This window comes from Cebidichthys violaceus, unplaced genomic scaffold (assembly GCF_023349555.1).
Source record: "Cebidichthys violaceus isolate CVI_PGR_0920_01 unplaced genomic scaffold, fCebVio1.0.p SCAF_22, whole genome shotgun sequence".
NCBI classification, from domain to species: Eukaryota; Metazoa; Chordata; class Actinopteri; order Perciformes; family Stichaeidae; genus Cebidichthys; species Cebidichthys violaceus.
The window spans coordinates 6,501,648-6,523,752 of NW_027176395.1; the positions used below are offsets into that span (position 1 = coordinate 6,501,648).

The 22,105-nt window shown below is 41.9% G+C and overlaps 1 protein-coding gene across 1 annotated transcript; it reads right to left on the reverse strand.

Moving 5' to 3' along the window:
• Positions 1–2,092: 2,092 nt before the first annotated feature.
• wdr43 (WD repeat domain 43) lies at positions 2,093–19,423 on the reverse strand. Its single transcript, XM_068717979.1, has 18 exons — positions 19,186–19,423; positions 18,243–18,377; positions 17,963–18,084; positions 12,828–12,948; positions 12,505–12,623; positions 12,310–12,412; positions 12,072–12,136; positions 11,555–11,714; positions 10,504–10,590; positions 10,282–10,407; positions 9,031–9,180; positions 8,827–8,913; positions 8,686–8,717; positions 8,498–8,561; positions 7,320–7,433; positions 4,810–4,879; positions 3,020–3,081; positions 2,093–2,903 (listed from the first exon to the last, which is right to left on the reverse strand). Exons 1-18 carry the CDS (start codon positions 19,390–19,392, stop codon positions 2,778–2,780), a joined length of 1,950 nt encoding a protein of 649 aa, XP_068574080.1. The 5' UTR covers positions 19,393–19,423; the 3' UTR covers positions 2,093–2,777.
• Positions 19,424–22,105: the final 2,682 nt, after the last annotated feature.

Below are 22,105 nucleotides of genomic sequence, written 5' to 3' on the forward strand. Positions count from 1 at the left end.
GCAATATTTAAAAATAAAAAATGAATTAATCAAGCAGCACGGTCATTTCACTCTCTTGCCTTGTCTTATCCTCATGCAGACACACATCATATACAACAAAAACAAATGTTTAAATACTAACGGTTCAATGTGGGGGTTAAAAAATGTACTTGTCAAATAGTGAATTTTTACTTGGCCCTAAACAATTTTGTTCAATTATTTAATAGTGGTTATCAAATATCAAAAACTGACGTTAATTGTCATGTTTAATCTTTAACTAAGTAAATTATTCCGGAGTTTCGCCCACATTCGCTGACGCCACCCAACTACTTTCTAGCAGGTACCCGATCGTACTGTTCCCTCTCTACAGAGAGCAGACGGAAGCGAGATAGCTCGCTCCTTAGCTACTTCCATCATCAGCTCTGGGGAAACAACGGGTTTAATTCTCTTTTCAACTTGCCCAATCGGTAAATATCGACTTCCACCGCTGACATTATTCAATAGCTTTTCCACTGCATTCCTCTTTTATCATTCGCAAGACCGGACAAAGCAAACAATTCGTATCAACAGGGGACACCTTGTGACGGAGTTGAGATCAATGGATCTAATGCACGATGTACTCAACGGTATTGGTGTGTTTCAATCAGAGAAGATCTCGGTGGCAATTCTGGTTCATCATTTCCATTGTTATGATCGACATGTTCACAGTGTGATGACAAACTAGGCTGGGACTTGATTAGACGAGAGTTTGGAAGAGGGAAACCAAGCAAGAGCTGCGAGACAGAGCCAACGAAATGAAGTCTGCACTGGAGTCCCACAACTTCATAAACTGACTGACTCATTATAGCCCTCGCCCCAGGCACTGCATATTATAGTGACGTATTTTTCATTAGTTGTTATTTTCATTTCCTTTTACATTTTTCTTTGCAATTCCGTTTATTTCCCAGGATGGGTTTGCTGCTCGTTCCAGTTTATGCAATCGTTTTTTAATTGTTTAAAATTTTTAATTTTGATAGTTTAAATATTGTTTTTTTTTAAACTATACTGTACAATATTTGAGAAGTTAAAAATAGGTGTTCTCAGCTGTAGCCGCCATATGAGTGCATGCAACAGAGACGAAACCCACCCTGGGTAGCTGATAGGTGGAGAATATCGGTTAGCACTGGTGAAGTAGTCAGGCTCTTAGGGGACGCCTGGCCAATCCTAGCGCTTGAATGCCACACAAGGCGGGTCTTGCAATAACGCAGTACAGAGCGTCTGCCATTTTCATGTGACCCAAAGAATCATTTAAGATTGCAATAATTGTCACGATTAGAAAATCCACCCCCAAAAATATTTATATCAGGGTTTCTTTGCCTAGAAATACATTTGTAGAAAAGTTGTTTCTGTGAAAAACCCCACAGCCAATCATAAGAGACTCTACTGAAGGGGGGCGTGTCTGGGCTTGATGGGCTACAGGCCATAGCTTGACCGATCAGCCCAGAAGTACAGCTCAGTAGATATTACTGGAGGTTTAAATCTCCTGGGTGTCTAAGTTGGTTTATATATCATACACTGCAAAACTATGTATTGCATCGCACACGGAATACATATTGGATTACATCAGTGCAAACAAGTTTACCTTCATCAGGTATTTACATTACTGAATTAGCAGAACACTTCTGGTAGTTTCTCAGTTGACTATTAGGGAAAATAAACCATCCCACAATCTATAGCAATATCACTGACTTTACCTGCTGCATGTGAACGCTTGAAATATGTATGACCTTAATTTCCCTTTGGCCATCAGTATGCCTACAGGTGACAGCAGATAAAAAGAGCAGCATCATGTATTGCCTTGGTGTGTTCGGCCCCTTAAGACAGTGTTATTTATTCAGCGAGGACTGTTTGCTCTCACCCCATCAGACACAGCAAGCCATTTTGAAAACCCATTTATTCCCCTATTCGAGCAAAGTTCACATTTTCTTTTTTCTCAGTCGACCCTGAATAACTGGTTCAAGGCAGTGGACATCGGGGCGTGCCCGGAAATTAAACGCACAAAAAGGAAGTAGGTTAAAAAGAAGGGCTGCAACAAACCTGGAAACAATTTAAAAAAAAAAAAAAAAGAACAGCATTCAAGAGACTTTACAGGAGTTCATTTAATCCCAAACATGTGAGGGGATAGCTGTAGAGGAAGAGCTCATACAAACACTTCACTGTACATACAGATTTACATTGTTTGGGGACATGATGTATGGGCACCTGGAGGGGGGGGGGGCTGCATCACAACTCCACACGTGTAATGGGTTTGCGTCTGTGGAGCGGCTCCAGATGGCCTACGGAGTTCTCTCAGAATAAAGCGATCGCAGACAAGAGCGCCGTCTCATCTGTGGTTAAGCTTAAACAATATACTCTAATACTATTTATTATTACATAATAACATAAAACAATTTGGAATGCACACCGCAGTGTAGGCAAACTGGAACGCCATTAAATTATTTTTTTTTCCAGGTAGGCAGAGCTGGGATGCAGACTGAACCGACAGAAGAAGAAGACAGCAGAATGTTTTACGCAACTCCGCAAAATGCTGCATCTGTTCCTCAGAAAGGGGGGAGGGGGGGATGACATCATCTCCCTTGTGGTTGAACTGTGTTGTGGCGAGGCAGCTGCCCAGATTTTATCACCATGAGTCCCTTGATTTTTTTGTAAAACCATACTTTGTTCTGATAATAAAATCAAAAGCATGAAAATAAAATGAAAGTATATATAACTCTTTCAGGTCCATTTTACGTGCGATGGGCATTCCTCCCCCCTCGTCCTCACTCCTCTTCGCTCTCGTTCCCGCGCTCCATGTCTTCCTCTCCGTTCGCTTTGGAATCTGTTCTACTGTCCGGATCGTCCTCTTCCTCCTTGTCTTCCTCCATCGCCTCGTCATCCTCCCAGTTCTGAGAAGGCCCACAACAGAAGAAACAGTGTTACTGGTTGGCCACTTCATCCAACGGTTAAGTTTGAGCAGACACTTTTTGAGATCTGTCCGACCGGCCAGTCTCTTGTGACTTACAGAGTCATCACCGTCGTCGGGGAGACCTTCGTCACCGGAGGCCTCGTCTTCATCAGATGTTTCTGTAAAGGGCACACGAGGGAAAAACAAATCCATCAGCGTGCAAACTGCAAATCTGTTTCCACTCCCATCAGTGGTGGCAGGATCCCGCTAACACGAGGAAAAAACAGTGAGGGGGAAGAGCAAAGAAGAAAGCCTTTCGTGCTTTCACTGGTGTGTAAACATCGGCGGATATTTGCATTTCAATAACGTAGCGGGGCCACTTGGTTATGACAACAACACCGACTGTGCGGAGCGACAACGTGGTCGGCTGAGGCTGTTGAAGCCCCGTCTGACCGGCCGACTTTGATACAGATATTGCCACGTATTATACCACATGGCATAACTGCAAATATGTCTTTGGGCAAAGCTGTAGACGAGGAAAACGAGGCAGAGGTAATAATCAAGAAGAGAACGGCTGTGTGGTGCTGGTGTGACGTAGCTGATCCGTACGGTACACGTTTCACAGGGAGATGACCTGTTGAACCCTGACACTGGCTCAGCATTAATACTACCAATGCCAGTAATGTTTTAAATTTACTTTAAATCACTAAAAATATCTTTCCTAATAATTAGAATTTTTTGATCCAAATAACCACTATGGATGAGAATAACGTAAACAGATGACATTTAAAATTTTTGGATGGTTTCCACTGACTTCAGAGCAATTGATGGATTCTTCAGGAGCCTTGTGGAGCAACTGCTTTTTTTAAGTTGTGTTTTTTTTCTGCCGATCCCATGTCTGACACAAAACGATCCAACCCTCGACTTTTGTGATCGTTTCATTTCATCATTCTGCTCTTATTTCCACTCAAAAGAGAAGAGGGCAGAAATGACAGTAGAGAATGAACCGGTTCTATTACCTTTAATGTAAGGGAAAGTGTTGCTGCATGCTGTGAAAAAGCAGCTTTTTATCTCCATCACCGCAGAGTGACATTTTCTAGAGGTCTAAATCTAATCGTGCATTGTGACAGATGTGTCGGCAGCATTTAACTGTGTAATTAACGTTACCTGAACATAGAGTTAGTGTGTATGCTCACCACTCTATACTTCACTGCCCTGGAACTTAACTCTGAAGCTTCCCATGTTGGCCCATAAGCCCAGAGCACAGCGGCATCCACACAGGACTAACAGCCTCCTGCTCATCAGCTCCCTCACATCCTGGACCACTGACGGGACAGGGGGGGGGAATTGGAACTTTAAAGCGCTGCTTAATTATTTCATGAAAGCCAATTTTCTACGTGATTCAATAAAGCGCCTTATACAGTACGGGTAATGAGAAACGAGAATGAACAGAGCGGGGCATTGTTCTGCTCAAAAAAAAAAGAAAAGGGGGGGGGGGGGGGGGGGGGGGGGAGAAGAGATCTGAACGCTGCCGGTCAGGTTGCCAGGCAACAGGAGTCATGTTTGCGTGCGGTGCATCGCCAAGAGCGGCTGCACGACGGGAACCGCTGGCTTCAGAAATGTGGGCTGATTCAGTCCTGATGACTCGCGGTGAACCGGACCAGATCATGAACGCCATTCAAACAGAAATCTGAACACGTCGGGTCGGGTGACTGTGACCTGCTGCATGCCGACATGTGCAACTGATGAGTTGAGCGCCGAAATAAGATAATTTCAATTCAGTCGGCTGGCGCTCACTCAAACTGACCCGTCACTGGGACTGATGGGTGCGGGTTCCTCAGGTACGGTGATGCCAACAAGGAAAGAAGGTTTTATAGAGAAAAGGCCTCTGGGAAACAAACACTCACCTTCTTCATACACCAGCTTTGCTGTGTGGTCAACGTCCGTAACGCTGTTGCTGCTGTCACTTGTCGCCACCTAGTGGTGAAAATGGAGAATGGGTTTTAGAGATCCAATGTGCAGACCGTCTATTTTTGGTTTCTTTTCATTGTTTTTTTATTCACAAGTCACTTGGCAAATAAAGGCCTCCTCACATTAAAGGCCATGTGATTCGATGCAAAGTTTAACCATGTTCTCAAATGGTCGCATGTTGCACTTGTGCTATTTAAATGCTCGGTGGCGAGATAAACTCGTGAGTGTTGGTTCTCTTCTGTCCTGCTGCTGCACATCCGATCCAATCAGGCGCTCTACGTCTCAGCCACACCTTCACTGGATGAGGCGTGTCGGAGCTCATTCCTTGTGAACAAAAGGATGAATATAGATCCTTTGAGGGCCCGCCGCTGCTAGAGAGGCCGGCAACGGTGACTTCACTGGAGCAAATGGCAATTTCTATGATTTGCGCATCACATCACTGAAGCGCTGTAGTTTTATGCAGCAGGTTCGGGGGGGAGGGGGAGACTGATAATGCATTTGGAGAATGTGGAGCTTCACAGTCGGTCCGAGTCACAAGGAAGCACGTCTGTTCACAAGCAGAGCGCCCGCTGACTACCTCCTCCACAAGGTCGGCAGCTGTCAACTTTGCATTTGAAGAAGTGATAATGGCCTCCGTGGGTCCTTGTCCTCGTGCAATCTGTAGACACATCTGTGTCTGAATTTATTGTGATGCCCATGTCAGGGAAGAAGCGAAAACCCTTTTGGAAGAATCTCTGTCCGCTTACATGAACGGATCGCTCCATCCGAGGTGACGGGGGAAATCACTTTCTACACAAGCTAACAAGTTGCTTTTTTTTTGTTGTTTTTTCGGAACGGACAAATGTCCCTGTGGGACAGATGTGCGTCGGGACTGAGCTGGATAGTCTAACCAAAAGGTTAAAAATAAAGAGCCGAATAACTGAATGAATTTACCAGAGTTGAATAAAATAAACCCTGAGCAGCTAGTGGAGAGAGACGTGTAAATGTCGTGTTCACACATAATAGGACAAGGACACTGGATTTTCCCGTCAGGGTGAGCGAGAATAATTATAGTAGTTTGTTTAATGGATCTATAGCTAACTGCTCAATCTTTGAACTCCTCTCACATTTGTCAGCATTATAAAGACTGAACTCTCAGGCAGCAGCGGAATTGCACCGAACTGCTCGTTGCACTCAAATTAAGGCCGGGACGACTAATCAAATTTAATTTTCAATTGTGATTGTGGCTTCCAGATTAAAACAAAGATAATAGAGATTAAACGGTGATTGCGTTCCCTGTTTTTGTCCCGTGTTCCCGGTACAGACGACCAGTGAGTGACCCCGTCTCATTTACCACGCTCTGTGGGTGAGACCTTTTTTGCCGCGTCATCGCTGTTCATATCTACCCAACCAACTTGTTATAGACTTTACTTGTTTACAAAAAGTTCTTCAAGATCTAGCCCTTTAATTTTTGCAACAGATTGCTCATCTTTTTCAAAAGTATTTGATATTTCCTCATTACATTTAGGGATGGGTATCGTTTGGGTTTTTTCGATACCGGTGCTAAAACGATACTTTTAAAACGATACCGGTGCCTAAACGGTGCCTGAACCGATACTTTAAAAAAGCAAACGCACAAAACGACGATTGACGACATTAAAGAGGCTTTTTTTTATTGCCAAGGCAATTTGTTTTCTTCAAATTGAACAATATATTAACTGTTTGAAGTATACTATAAATATAAATAAATATAAAAGACTTGGCTTCAAACTACAGCTTCAAACTTTTTAACTTCAAACTATGAACAATATATTAACTGTTAACAACAGTTTACAGTATACTTAAATAAATATAAATAACCTTCAGCAATTCTTTTGCAGAAATATGAGCATATTTGCCTTGGCACCGAAAGGAAGCACCAAAATCTGCGTTGCGTTTCAGTCCGCTAGGCACCGGTCGTATAGTGAGGCGATGCTTATGTTGGCTGTAACGTCCATTTTAGGCCACCAGTGGCAGTATTTCAATCGGCTCAGGCACCGAAAGGAAGCACCAAAATCTGCGTTGCGTTTCGGTAGGCACCGGTTTTCGGTACCCAACCCTAATTACATTCGGACAATAATCAATGAATCAAATGCTCTAACAAAAACATGTAACAAATACGGTATCTGTGGCCGTTGCAAGACTGTAAAAAGCTCGTCCAATCCTAACATTCTGCCTGAATGACAGCTGCGAGCACTAACAGCCATGTTCGTTGTTTTCGTCCATCGTGGTCATTTCAGGGCTGTGTCCTCTCAGCAAACAGGCGACATTTTGGGAACCGTGTTACACTTTTGAGGGTGCTGTAGGGTAAACCATCAAGCTGGGTACCTGAGCCATCCCCATCACCCAATTCACACCTACAACACCAGTCCTTTAAAAACACTTGGAGGCAAACATACAGTGCTTATTTCTGTACATTATTTCCTACCTGTGTCGTTAGCAGATACAGTTTCCCATGCAGCTTCGTTAGCTTGTGGAACATCTTCACTCTGCTCTCAATCATGTGATAAAGCACTCCCAGCTGGGTAACCAGGTCTGGCAGCTGTTGAGAGACACAGATGGATTGGTTGGAGGTAAATAAAAAAACATTTCAGCAGTGGGGGAAAACAAACAAACAAGGAAGCACTCGATGATGAGCAGAGGTCCGCCTTCCCCATTAAGTAATGCTTTCCTATAATGCAGGGGTTACTAATAGGCGGACAGCTGGACCTAAAACCGATAGAGAATTACTCCATTTTTATGGTGCGCTTCTGCTTTTCCAGCCTTCATGGCTCATCACATCCCACAGAAATTAAATGAATTTAAAGCTGGAGGACAATTCTAAATTATTAATTCTAAAATTAACTATATTAAATGTTCATTTAAGAGTCACATTTTTCAAAAGCTTTGTCATGTATAGTATTTTTTAAATCCAGCCCAACATATATTTATTATTAGAGTATGTATTGTTTACAATTCATCCAGTTCAATATAAAATCAAACAGGAAATATTTAATGACGGTTGTTGACTACATACAGACGTTAATACAACTGCTAGCTACTTCAATATATATGGAACTAAATCATAGGAAAAGTTGGAGATTATTGGGATGTTCGGGACCTTTGCATGAGGAAATTCTCTCTAAATGGACCTCCTTGAATATTAATTGAATACCTCAGTTCTTAGGATGTTAATGGCAAAGCTAACAGTTAAGGTATTCTCTTTTTAAAATCAACCTGAGAAGCGTTCCTTCTGTGTGACATTACGGGTCAGGGGGATATGTGATATGATAAAAGTCTTTCCAGCATCAACGCGCACGTTAACTGGATATCCAGCTGCTGGTTATGGAGACATTTCGATGGACAGTCCAGCAAACGGTAGACGGTGAGAGGAAATCGTGTAACCTCTGCTGTGCGGCGGAGACAACGGCTGCAGGTCTAAACGAGATTAAACGTGAACGTCGGCAAAAAGGGAGGAGATGCTCACAGAAGGATGGCGTTCGTTTGTTTGTGTGGTATTTAAAACTGCCTGTGCTCGGTGAGAGCATCCAAACAGAAGGCGATGCAAACCGGTGGCTTCATTATCAGCGGTGCGGGCAGAATGTGGTGTTGGTGATGCGGACTCACCGATGCCAGGTATGATGTGTGGTGCATGAGCACGGCCTTGAGCCACCGCACCATTAAAACGGCCCTGTAGGAAGGAACAAATACAAATGACTGAATGCATCCACGGAATGCTTTTATAATGGGAAGTGTAACATTAAAAAACAAAGCCAACCGAATGCTTGCATTCGATACGTCAAACTTAGACTTACGTAAAAGGATGCCCTTGGAGCCTCTTTGTGAGCTACAGGAGATAAAAGGGTTGATTAGATGAAAAAATGACCTGCAGTTAACAACTTCACTGAGGAACACAGAGGGATGTGCAGCAGTGTGTACATTGCCCATTGACTCACCTCTTCCACCAAAGGTAGAACAGCAGGGAGGGGTAACCGAGCAACTGTTTTCTTTATCACCATCTCTTTACGAGTCTGGAAAACTTTCTGTGGGAGAGAAAGGTGGGGGGGGGTGGGATTAACTGTGAAATCTGAATGGCAAGTGACCAGAATCTTTGGGCAAAAACAAACATAGGAAATTCATTCTTCAGAGCTCAGACTCACATTGAGGATGCTGGCATCTTTGCTCTCCAAGCCCTGCAGCAGCAGCACCGCAAAGTTGTCCGTCTGTAAAGACGCCGTGCCTTTAGGAGCCCCTTTGTCGGCGGAGACTGTAGACAGATCGATTTCCCCTAGCCGCTCCGCTATGGACATCTAGCGGAGAGCACAGATATATCAAGTCAACAGGGATTGGCTGATACGTGTTCACACTAAATGTATCCGTGTCACCCAGGTTTAACACCAATACCGCATCACAGAGAACTAATACGAAAACAAGCAAAGCCAAAGGGCAGTACGACACTGCCCTATGGGAAATGATTTTAGGTAGGGAACACAAGATGACAGAAATCAGCGTGTGCATGGTGTCAATGTGAACCTGATTGATTTACTAAATGAATGTCTATAACTACTGTGGACATGTGTTGCAATGTGCTTCTAATCACTCATCTATTAAGAACATGTACTGGACCACATGAATAAATAAAAACATAACACGAAAACTAAAACAAAACGAAACAAATGGCAGCACCCACCCCCAAAAAGATCTCCATATAATGCACTGGGGAATGTTGTGATGGATCAATAATGTAGGTGAAAGGTTATTAGAACAGCGTCATAAAGGGGACGTTAACGTCTGAACACTCCTCCACTCTGACCTGACAAAGACCTAAGTAGGATGGAAACATCTTTAATTAAAATTGTGGTATGGAGTTTTTATTCCTTATGATATAATAAACCAAATTCTGTAAAAAAAAAAAAAATATATATATATTTTTTTTTTAAATGAAATGACAAAAATCCTGTGAAACTTCAACTGAACTTCGGCTGCTGAACACAGATGTTGTAAAAATGTAAATAGTTCCAATATAAATAGCATGTGGAGCCTTGTGCCCTTTTTTTCCCCCCATTCTAGCATTGGAACTGTGTTTTACTGCACACGAGACATATTCTCTACTCCGTGCCGTTTCCATACAAATGCAGGATTTGCAGTGAAAAACAAGGTCACAGAAAGCAAAATGGGACATCAGCAAAAAGGCCCAGAAGCTGCTTGTTCAGAGGGTTCATGTTCTGTTTATTATTTATGTCCATGGTTAGGATTTGCAAAGCACATCCTGAATGTATATGTGAAAAATAAAAATGAACGTCTAGTGGCCCATTATGATTGGTGAGTGTGTGACTAATGCGAGCACCGACAAACATTTGGTCTTCATTAAGTGAGCTGCTGCTCGGTGCGTCGCCAGACACTGAACCCACCTCTTTGGTGTCGGTGTCTGTTTTCCTCTTCTCCGATCCCTGCGAGGTTCCCTTGATGGGGGCTTGGTGACCAGGGAGCCCTGGGACCAACACTCTGCTCTTGGCATTCACAACAGGGGTTTTCACCTGGAACGCAAAAAAACAACAAAATCTCAGGTTTTCATGATTTCCAACATGCCGCCTGGGCTACAGTGGACCCAGAGAGCAAGACGCGAGTGTTACCTTGGAGACGGCGGTTTCCATGGAAAGGGACAAGCTGGTGTGAACATCCCGGGTCAAACACACATGTCTCTCTGCTGTGTTGATCTCCTGCACAGATAAGAGGGAGCATTGTGGGTAAATCAAGAGTTCAGTGAACAAGGCTGATAATATCACTGAAGCATCTTCATATTCATAATTCACTGAGCAAGAACCAAGAGTGTACTGCATTTAGGCTAAAGGCAGTCAAAACAAAAGCATTATCCGACAGCTGAGACTTACCATAACGTATGCAATCAAGCATTTAGTATTACTGTATTATTATCCAACAACTCACAACTGTATAGCTCTGATTTCCTAAAAAATGTAGGATGAAATTGGTTTTGTCCTGTTGCTTGTACAGTATAAGAACACACACTAGGAAAATCAACTCTGGTATAAAGGAGACATGGAGAAGCTGTAAACATGCAGGGATGGACGCCAATAGTTTAAGTGTAAATATATGTAAAAACAATACAGAAAAGGAAACTCAACTCTGCCTTCCTTAACTGCTTGATTAACAACGAAAATATGTATTTTATATTTAGAAAATGGAAACTTAAGTTCCTTGTTCTCCCAGTCTTTATGCACACACACCATAAAAGATAGTCTATCTATTTCACATAAAAACACAATTCAAGTGATAAATAAAATAAACAATATCTTAATTCATTTGCTTTGATTAAAAAAAATGTAAAAAGCTCTAAGCAGCTTTATAATACACAGGTCATAATTGACCCTCTATTATTCATTCATTTTACAGAATTACACCAGCCCCACCGACCACTAACATCAAATGATGGGGATTGCCGACTAGAAAGCATCAACACCTCCCAATCGTGTCCCTAAAGAGAGCTCCTCGCTTCAACTTCACAAATCAGCCGTTTGTGGTCCTCGAGAGAGCCCTGATAAAACTTGGAGGCCACCTAGAGGGGATATTTGGTGAACCGTGACATGGCTGTCTATGCAAATCTTCACAGTGGTCTAACCTTACTAGTAAACACGCATGCATCTCCGCAGCCTCCTGTGTACTCACCACTTTCTCCATCACAGGCTGCAGGTGGTTGCCGTAGCCCAGCTGCACAGTCCGCGTACCGACTCTGAGGGCAGCAGCCAGCAGTGGGATTGGCACCGGGGAGTCCTTCGTGTCCGACATCTGCACCGTACACGAGGGGGACAGTGGCTTCTTACAGGGCCTGTGGGGACAGATGGGATCAAAGTTAAGAATCACTGCAGAGAAGAGACGTGATCAGTGGCATCTGCTGGCAGTGCAATGTCCCCTAACAGCCATTAGGGGACAAACACAGAACAAATATGCAAAATGACTTACAGCCTCCGTGGAGGCATTCTGCCTCTCAAAATACAGCTGCTGTGACAGAAGAGCAGCTCTGTTTGAATCAAATATTTGGTTTTATCACCTTTATTACCTTATGAGTGGAATACAAAACGTCCCATAATTGAGAGAAAGTAATTGCTTTTTCCAAATGTTTCATAAAGTTACCTTACACTGCCGTATGTTGCCTCGTACAGTGTGCGGTGCTTTAAGGGCTTACCCATTTAAAAAGTGCTCAAAGAGATGCAGCTGGCCGTCCTTACACACCACCGCCAGCCTCACCGCCTGTGTGAAACAAACATTAGCATGAGGTAAATAGGTTTCATAAAACAGCCGACATAACTGCCCCACAGGGAGGAACACTTCAGGGCTTTGAGCGAGGGCTTAAATCCTCATCGTTACACTTCCCATACACATGAAGACTGAATGGGATGTTTGAACATTTTGTCCGCCCTGACCTCTTCCTTGCTGTTGGATGCGACGAGGTCGATGTGCTGTGGCTCGTCCGTCAGCGTGAAGGACACCACTGAATTCTTGTCCTTTCCATCTTCTCTTACTTGCCTGCGGGTGAGACGACTTGGTGTCAGTTCCGTGAAAAATGAGCAGTGGTACGTCTCAAAGGAACAGGCTGCGGGTATTAAGCGTGCACTCACCAGACACTGAGCAGCCGATCGTGTGCGGCACCAGACAGGAAGTAAAGGCCGTTGCTGTCGGGGGGTCGCGTGGTGGCAAAGCGCAGGGTCGTCACGGCCGTGGAGTGGCCTGTGAACTTCTGCAGGAGGGGACGAGGACAAAACAGCAATCAGTTTGGCTGAAAACATCAGACCTTATAACCACTGTTGCTCTTCAACAAAACCGGGAACGGAGGTTTTCACTGCAACAATCGTGGCTTCCAGCGTACTTACTTAAGCCCCAGAATAGTTGACCCCCGGTCTAATAAATCCACAAAGATGAATAGAAATCAGCTGACACTCACCCTGTAAACCTCCTTGGTGTCCAAGTCCCACATCTTGATAACCTGACCGGCTGAGAGCAGCAGTTTGCCGTCAGGGCTCACACACAAACTAGTCACCGCTGCACGGTCCGCCTTCCACTTACTGAGGAAACAAGTAAAGACACAGTGGATCTCCTAACTGCATTTTTTAGGGATTCCATTTCTTGTTTTGTCAACATCGTTCAACAGGATCACGAGTCAGTGACGGATCTAAGCAGCCCTTCAGTCTATTAAGAGTTTTCCATCACAGCGGGTTTTTTCTTCCCTTTTAGATTTAAGTGACGAGCCTGAGCAGCTACATTCAACAGCATGCCATGTAACAACTGCACTCCAGCTGATAGCAGTAAGAGATGTGCAAAAAAAACCACTCTCGCCACTCTGCAAAACCATTTGTGTGGACCACAAAACGGGCTTTAGCGAGGATTCATGGTGACATTACGGCTCGTGATTGTACCTGTAGACGGTGCCGCTGCTAAATCACCGGAGTACACGATGTTTACGCAGATGATAAATGCATGATGGAGGAGCATTCGATGCTACGGCTCGTTGGTGCATTTCAGTGGCTGGAAGTGAAGTGTCGGGTTCTGACGTCTGTCAAACTAATAGTAACGTTTCTATGTGAGATGGAGCTGAGACAACAAGGAAATAATCCGCCATTTAAAAACACTTCCATTGTTAAGAGAGGTGCTCTTAAAACAAACTTTTTTTGATTGACAGAATGAAAGAAGTTGAGCTTTTACAGCAATGACGACGAAAACAGATCGAGTAACGGCGGAGAACTTGGTAGTTATTCATAGCCATAAAAGACATTCTTTTGTTTTTACACTTTTATCAAACCAGAGGTCCCTGTGAGAAAGATTAAGTTCACGCGATCAATAACTTATGGCGCTCTATTCAGCAGAACTGTCTGTTATTTCCCCCCTTTGTCCCTTTCAGAACTAAAATCCTGTGATGCATCTCTCCCTGCTCACCCAACCTCTACTTGCTACACTATTTTGATAATGGATTTGAATTTACTGTTCCTTCGCAGACGTTGCCACTAGTGGTGTAACGGACCACGGCTGATCTGCGATCCGTCCGGATGCCCCCTCACGGTTTGGCACCCATGTGAACCTCGGATTAATTTCATAGTTTAATGTTGACCATCACAGTGTGAAACAAAATGTTACTGAGTAACGTTATCCATCAATATTTAGTAAAATGTGTGATCAGGACATCATTCATGCTCTTCTAGTCGCTGATCTCTGATAATGTTACACTGTAAACAACCATTCTGTGTTTAAATCGACACGAGGAGAACTAGTAACCGTGGCAGCACTGCTAACGGACAAGGACTTGTTCACTGACATGATTATTTCCTTATCATTTGTGTGTTTTTATTAAGAAAAAAAGACGCAAGACTATAACAAAGTAAAGCATAACATTTACAAGTTTTGATGGTTTACTGAACGGTTGAAATGGTTTTTGAGACGGTGGCAAAAAAAAAAAAAAATTAAATAAACTGGATCTTTGTAGACCAGCTGCTATAATCAAACAAAGGGATCTGTATCTGCAATATGGATCAGGAACGATCATCAAATAGTATCTACGGCATAAACAAAACGTGATCAGGGATCTCCAAAAGTTATATTTGCTCCCTTTTCTTTGTGCTGATCCGAGCTACAATCTGAACCGTGAGTTTTATGACCCGTTGCACCACTTGTTACCACAGCGCATCACAACATAGACGGGGCTAATCGATCAAATTGGCTGCCCGCTTTGGTTAGAAATCGATTAGTTGTTGTAGCCTTCCGAGTCCCAGTGAAGGTTAGAGCGACTGGAGCTTCTGTACTGGGAGTATCCACAGTGACAGGGAAATATTTGAGCGGTTGAAATTGGCTGGTACTAGGTTACATAAGCGCACTTCTTACTATGTTTCACGGGAAGAAAAGATCACCAGATTTTGATATAAAAATAAGAAAAACATTTTTCCATATATTGATGAATAGGTTAAATAAAAGACTGTGCACGTGATCTAAAAGCATTTTTATTTCATCTTAACTGAAGTTTTTCTCATCTGAAACGAGGCTCAAAGGACACGAGGTGTTGTATACTGTACAGCTTGTAAAGCCTCCGGAATCAAATTTGTGAAATTAGCCGTTATGAATAAAATTCACTTGATAACGTTTCAGGTTGGTCTTTTAAGGCAGCACATGTTTTTACCTGGCTGTGCCTGAACAAAATGCCATTTCTATTTGACAGATTAATGATGGCATCAGATTCTGTAGTACTTCTGTGGGCTAGACCACACCGTGTTTGTTTTTTGTTGCTTTTATTTCATTAGGTTTTTATTGATCGTTCCTGTGTGTATCAGTGTTTTGGTTTTGGTAGTATAAACTTAATTTCCCTTGGGATAAATAGAATACTGAGATACTTTGTTTTAGTATACGACTTTAAAAGACAACTGGTATCACATAAAAACACGAACCTAAACGTCACCAATGAGTGAGCGGCAGAGAAGAAGTAATGAATGAAACTCAGCCGGTAGTTTCAAATAATGTTCACACTGACAGGAAGTGAAGTCAGCAGAGATGCTTTGATTTAAAAAAGAAACAGCTGTTATGTTTCTGTTCACCTCAGAAGTCCTGATACTGATTGGACTTTATCCAAAAGCAGCTCCAGACCAACATCCCTCTCTCCAGATATCATTAGTGTCTGATTGGTTGAGAGGTTCAGGGTTTCTCCACCATTATATTGGGCGGAGCCCTCCCTGCCGAATATTAGGAGTAACCGGCTCTGACTTATTCTTTCACCGGATTCACGGTGGCCAAACTTTTGCAATTCATTGCATGGCTTAAGTGCCCACTAAAAACATTATGACAATATGTGTGACTATGGAAGTAAAGTATACTCACGATGTAAATCTGTGAGATGTAACAAACAGGCAGAAATGGTAAAATATTTGTTGATTTCACTAAATCTATTTGGCATTCTGAGTTTAAACTAGAATGTGCATTGTACATGCAGTACAGTTTAGAAATGTGTCATTATCTCATTTAAAAATCCCAGCTGACCATGTAAAAACGAGCAGTGTGCTATAGTTTGGCCATCCAAGGACTACAATGACAAATGTCCCCAGCAGCAGGTCACGTCATCGCTAATTGATGTTAAATATATAAAGTAGTGCCGGGCTTAATTTTCATTTTCCGTATGATATTCATTTTTCATATACCGCCATAGCTGAAACAACTGCTGTCACTCTTCAACAGGCAGCAAAATATATTGTTCGCCGCGACGGGTGCTACAGTCGGAGCTAATTGTCTTAACTGTATTGAGAGGGACCCTTAATCATGGTTATAACTTTATAACACAACAATTACTAACCCACAACTAACGCTCTTTAACAGGGCAAAACATCACGACACAAGTTTGTGACAATCAATTTGTAACACTAATAATTGTACATTTATAAAATTACACCGCCGAACGGCATGCTGGGTAGCTACCCCGGTAGTACAAGTCTGCTAACAGCTGGGAGAGGCTCTGTCGCTACATTAAGAACAGAAAAGAGCGATGCAGGAGGAACAAAGAGACTATTGCTTTTTGGGTATTTTGGTCAGACATATGCAACGCTGATTAGAGTGTAATATGTTTGGTATTTGTTATAAATGGACGTTGGTACATAGAGGGTGATAAGAACCTGTACTTGGAGAGGCTTAGGACCCAGGGGAATGTAGGTGAAGGAAGCAGGAAGAGACGGAAGACACACCACACAAACAGCTGTTAACCGCTGACTGGCAGGTTCTTGTGGTAAAAATGTCCGCTTAAGAATTAAACGCGGGATAAAATCATTTTCAGCGTTAATTAATTAATGCATTAATGCGAAAACAAAATAACGTGATATACCGCAAAAGCGGTATAATCTTACAAAATACCACGATACACATTTTTGGTCATACCGCCCAGCACTAGCCAAAAGGACAACATGTGTTCTTTAAAAGTCATGTCTGTACTTGGTGAAGATCATTCGAGATTGAAAACACACAGACTATGTTTGTGTAGTTTAATTTCTTTGCTCTCGAGAAAAGTACAATAAGAATGTAAAAGAGGCGTTAGATGTTCTTCTCAAGAACAGAGAACACAATTCTTGACACTCAGCGGTTTGAAGTGTGATAAACTGAAAACATATTTTCTTCCCCAATTTCACCTGGCACTGTACTATAGTGTGTGTGTGTGTGTGTGTGTGTGTGTGTGTGTGTGTGTGTGTGTGTGTGTGTGTGTGTGTGTGTGTGTGTGTGTGTATATATATATATATATATATATATATATATATATATATATATATATATATATATATATATATATATATATATATATATATATATATATATATATATATAACAGCATCCCATTTAGATTTTAAATATAACAATGTGATTCAATAGAGCAAATGTCTTTTGGCTCAAGTCAGTTCTGGTTCTGGACAGATCAGGAGGAACTCATTCATTCTTTCCTACATTCCATTTTAACAAATATTTTATCTTGAAGGTTACAGTCGCACGGCAAGCCTTGGTGCTCAATTCGGACTCATTGTTCAGATCTGATGTAAATCAGGCTCATTTCCAAGTAAGTTATTCACTTACAAGGAATTTGCCGTGACGTTTGGGGCATACAATGAACATCAGAAGGAAAGAAATATTGGCAAAGTACTACAAAAGTAGGAACATAAATACAGAGTAGGAAAAAAAGGGGGAAAGATAGTATAAAAAATGACAATGACATGGGTGGAGAAATGGCTACTACATCTGTAAGGAGGTACGCAAAGTTAGACCCACAAGTGGTGGGATTGTGACGTCAACAGAGCGACTTCCGCAAGCGCAGATTTGTGACGAATGTTGATCTAGAACGATGTAAAAGTTGCATGAATCCGGATTTGACGTTTCAGACATTTGCATTGCAAAAAAAATATTTCAAAAAACATCTGACCTTTATCCGATTTAGGATCACATGTAAAAGGGGCCCAGATTCTCAATTGAAAAAGATCAGATTCCATGTGATTTGTGCTGTTCACACTGTTAACAGAACTGATTTGGGTCACCGTTGACTGAAGTGTGCAGCGTAATAAACTAGATACTGACCTTCTCGCCTTGCCCGCCTGCAGGTCCCATTCTACGATGTTTGTATCATCTGAGCCGCTGTATAATAGACTGTCTTCAGGGTGCCACTGGACACAATTCACCCCTCCGCTGTGGCCTCCATCCTGGCAGAGACGGGACACGATCGATAGCAGTGGTGAACTATTTATCCTATCATTCAAAATGGAACACTAATCCAGTACCTTGACAGAAGAAGGTTCTTTCTACATACAAAACAATAGGGTATATGTGAGAATGCGAGTGCGTTAAGTGTGGGCCTCACCAGGGTGCAGTGCAGTGCTCCCTTCGCTGTACTGTAAATGAGGACACTGCCCGCTGCCGTGCCCATCGCCAACAGGTCTGCCTTCTCCTCCACCTGCCCGGCCTCCGATTTCCTCTTCTTCCTCTGGGGCCCCTCCTGGAAACACAGCAGCACATTAAAGATGTAAAACCCTTAAGATCACCAACAACGATACAAGTAGGATGCATGCTTGGTTCATTTGAAGGCTTTCATCTTTGCTCGTATTAAAATATCAGTTCATTACACCGTTGACTGCAAAAAAACAAACAAATGTCTATGAATCACTGCTAATAATTGACATTTAATAAATTAGCTTGATCAACAACCTTCTGATGAGCTGTGGACACTAAAATATCTAGGACAAGTACGAATCAATGTTTACATTTTTGTCGTAAACCAAACACCATCGACTGGTGTGAAACGGTTTGCAAATCGAAATTAGATGGTAAAACTTTTTCAACCTCACCACTCAAAAGTGTCATGGTGGCACGCGCTCCTGAAGCTCTGGTCGGCTAATGCTAACTAAAATAACGACTTTATTTACAGTGTTAGCGGGCTAAATAGAGTCAGCGGTCATTGGACGGATTAACGTAGCAGCCATACGTATTCTTTAGAGTTAGCTCAGTCTGAAACACTGAATTAAGACATTGTCCATGCTTTTTTGACTACCATGCGGGACTAACATGTGCGTCCTGCGCAGCTGTTGAAAGCTAACGTTAGCTAACTGCTAACGTGGCTACCCTTCTAACCAAGTCTGTATCAGACACGTGGAAGCGTCCACAGTAGCGCGCGGCCGAAGGTTTCAAGCGTCCCTTGGAATTTCCTTTAAGAAGAGTGACACTTTTCTGGTTTTATTGTGCGCACTTCTGGAGGAAAACTCTCACGGGCAGCTTCGCTCGGGCCTCGCTAACGCAGCCTCACGTACCTTGACTGTCCGGCATGGTCCCCAGGTTATGCAGATACAAGTGGCACTCAAATGGGCTGAAGGCACGTATTCTTGGTGAAGTGTTTTACTATCTGTGTTCCAAATGCGAAGTCTGCCGTCCTGGGCACACAATGCCAAGTACTGTCGTGATTTTGGTGAAAAAACGCAAGGTAGCTGCAGCGAAGAGCTGCCAGTATCGGCCGCCATTTCTGAGCCGCTGCTTGCGTCTGCGTGCGTGGTTTACACCAGACCAACCACGTGTGGACCTCTGCGGACATGCGCGCTAGCGCGTGAGACGGAGCACCGCCCCCTGCCAGGCAAACAAGCTGGTTGACTCATGCTGCATTCAAGTCTGCTCGTCACAAATGCAACTATTTTTTGTTTAATAAAAAAAAAGTTAATTTAACATGAATAAATAGATATTGCGTTGTTTTCCTGAAGCATGTTGTGCAAAATGTGAAACTAATTTCTAGCTACTTTTCTTTGCTGAACAAAAAGGCTATCAAGACACTTAATACCTGCATGTTTTAGAATATTTCTTTCTAGTGAGATATACCCCTGGCTCTTTTGTTATTGTTTAATTTGTATACTCTCCCTGTGTACTAAAAGAAACCTTTTTGTGATTTATTTTACAGAAGTTAGGATCCTTTTTTCTTTTAGATTATAATTGTTTTGTTGCCTTTATTTGATAGATAGTAAAGATAGACTAAAATGGGTAAGAGAGGGGACGACATGCAGCGTCCTCATCAGAATAATTATTGTTTCTTTGCTTCCCATACTTTACTAACTAACAGCAACAACTTCTTCAATTCCCTCCTCACTTAAAATGTTCCAGCATGATATGACAGATTTCATATTTCATCTGTGCAGTCTTCCCAGTTAGTTTATTTTTTTGATTCTCCCTCACTCTGACAAAGTATCGCAACTGTGTACTGTAACAAAAGTGTTCACCATCAACTGCGGCCTTTTCCTTATTAGATGCGGCTAACTCCTTTCATCACTCAAGGTACCTCCATTCCCTCCTGTCTCTTTTTAATCACACTCCACACCTGTAGGCCTATATGGCATCTTGTCCAATCGCAATCAGGGTTCCCACAATTCCCTGAAGAATAACAATGATCAACCCACGCATGCTGATTCTTGACTCGAATGCAGCGCTCATCCCTTACTTCAAATCCGTATTGTGTGTGCGTGTGTGTGTGTGTTTGTCGGCTGCTTTCACAACAACTTGGATGCTTTCAGTGAACATCGGATGTTGAATTTATCCCCCCTGCTGTAAAAGATCACCCACTACTTCTTCTCTGTCAACATATTTACCGTATCCTGATGCTCTTTGTGCTGCAATCTGTAGCAGAGCAAGTTATTTTTTATCTCTCAAAACTCTTGCACATTTCACTTCAACTTGTCCACTAATGATTTCTGTTCAGTTTGAAAGGAACAGTGTAAGAATATCGTTCCCGACCTTACAGGTGGACATCTTTGCCCAGTGTTGCGCACTCCTACAAGTCCTTCAATCAGAAAAGTGAGTCAAAAACTGACTCGGCAGAATACAATAAGTCCACACGTGGATGTATAGCTTCCATACCGATGACCACTTCCACTCACAGTCTCCTCTTCTTTTATTATTTAGTTCTAAGAATGTAAAAACAATCACTCACATTTCAATAAACAAAGTAAGAAAAGAACAGTAAAATTAGAAGTTGATATCAATATCAACAGAAAAAAAATGTATAATTTTGGTGACTTAAGAAAAAAAATTCAATTAAAAGTAAATTTTAGCTACTGAGATGCATTTCTTATTTTTATTTCTTTATTTTATTTTTTTTTACAAATGTAACAGAATCAAAATATCATTCAATTTCTATAAAAAAAAAAAAGATGGGGTTGAATTAATAAATCAAGCTTTAAGAATAGGTGATTTTCCTAATAAGATATAAAACGTTAACAATAGTACTTAAACTATCACATTCAAAATAAGTGATATGTTTTTGCTTCAATAATAATTGCATATATTGTCTTGCACAGTATGCAATTCTTATAATATTAAAAAAATGTAATACAAAAAAGGCAAACATAAAACACATGAATTATACTTTCTTGTGAAAGTAGGCCTATGTTATAACATCTAACAACACATGCAACATACATGTTTGTGTGCAACATTATTCAATGTATTTTTCTCATTTTGTTCGTAATGAAGAATCTAAAAAGAACCAGCCGTGTGCTGTTATTTTCCTGGAGCACGGTGGAGACACTTCCTAACAACACTGCTGGCTGAGGCTGCCACAATAGCAGCTGTAAATATCACACTTTACAACCAGTCGATTCATTTAAGTGCTTTTAATGGAAAATAACATCAAAACTGACACCGTAATGTAAGCATTCCAATTTGTTTAACAAGTACTGATAAATTATGCACTTTTAAAGTGTTTATCTCTGTGTTAGCCTAATTTTTGTTGGATATCCTGCATTACATAATTACGAACGTACTTGAACGCATCAATTAATAAACTTCTCTACTGTTTTTGAGCCAAATTCAGCTCGTTAGCACTTACTCAACCCAAGCCAATAACTTAATGTAAGTATAGTAAATTTGTATATTTTATGAAGTCGAAAATCCATTTTTTTTTTCAAAAGAAAGACACAATTACCATTTAAATATTCGGCGCAGTTTGTTGTGGAGCTTGAAAATATTAGTGTGCAAATCACGTCGAGTCTCTAAAAGGCCTGCATTTGCAGTTACAGGACAGAACACTGAACGGCAACAGCAATGAGAGCGCCAAGTCCACAGACTTTACATAAGAAGGGGTGAATTTTACACTGCAGCGCTTTAAAAAACTACCTGAAATGTCGCCTTCTGCTGGTAGATTTAAATTACTACACCCGTCGCTCAGTTATGACGTAGCTCACGTGTGTTTTT

Coding starts and splice junctions, on each gene's coding strand:
- wdr43 (XM_068717979.1), bottom strand. CDS start 19,392: ATGGCGGCCGATACTGGCAGCTCTTCGCTGCAGCTACCTTGCGTTTTT. Junction 10,591..11,554: donor AGCCTGTGATGGAGAAAGTG/GTGAGTACACAG, acceptor TTATCTGTGCAG/GAGATCAACACAGCAGAGAG. Junction 3,082..4,809: donor AAAGCTGGTGTATGAAGAAG/GTGAGTGTTTGT, acceptor TGCCCTTTACAG/AAACATCTGATGAAGACGAG.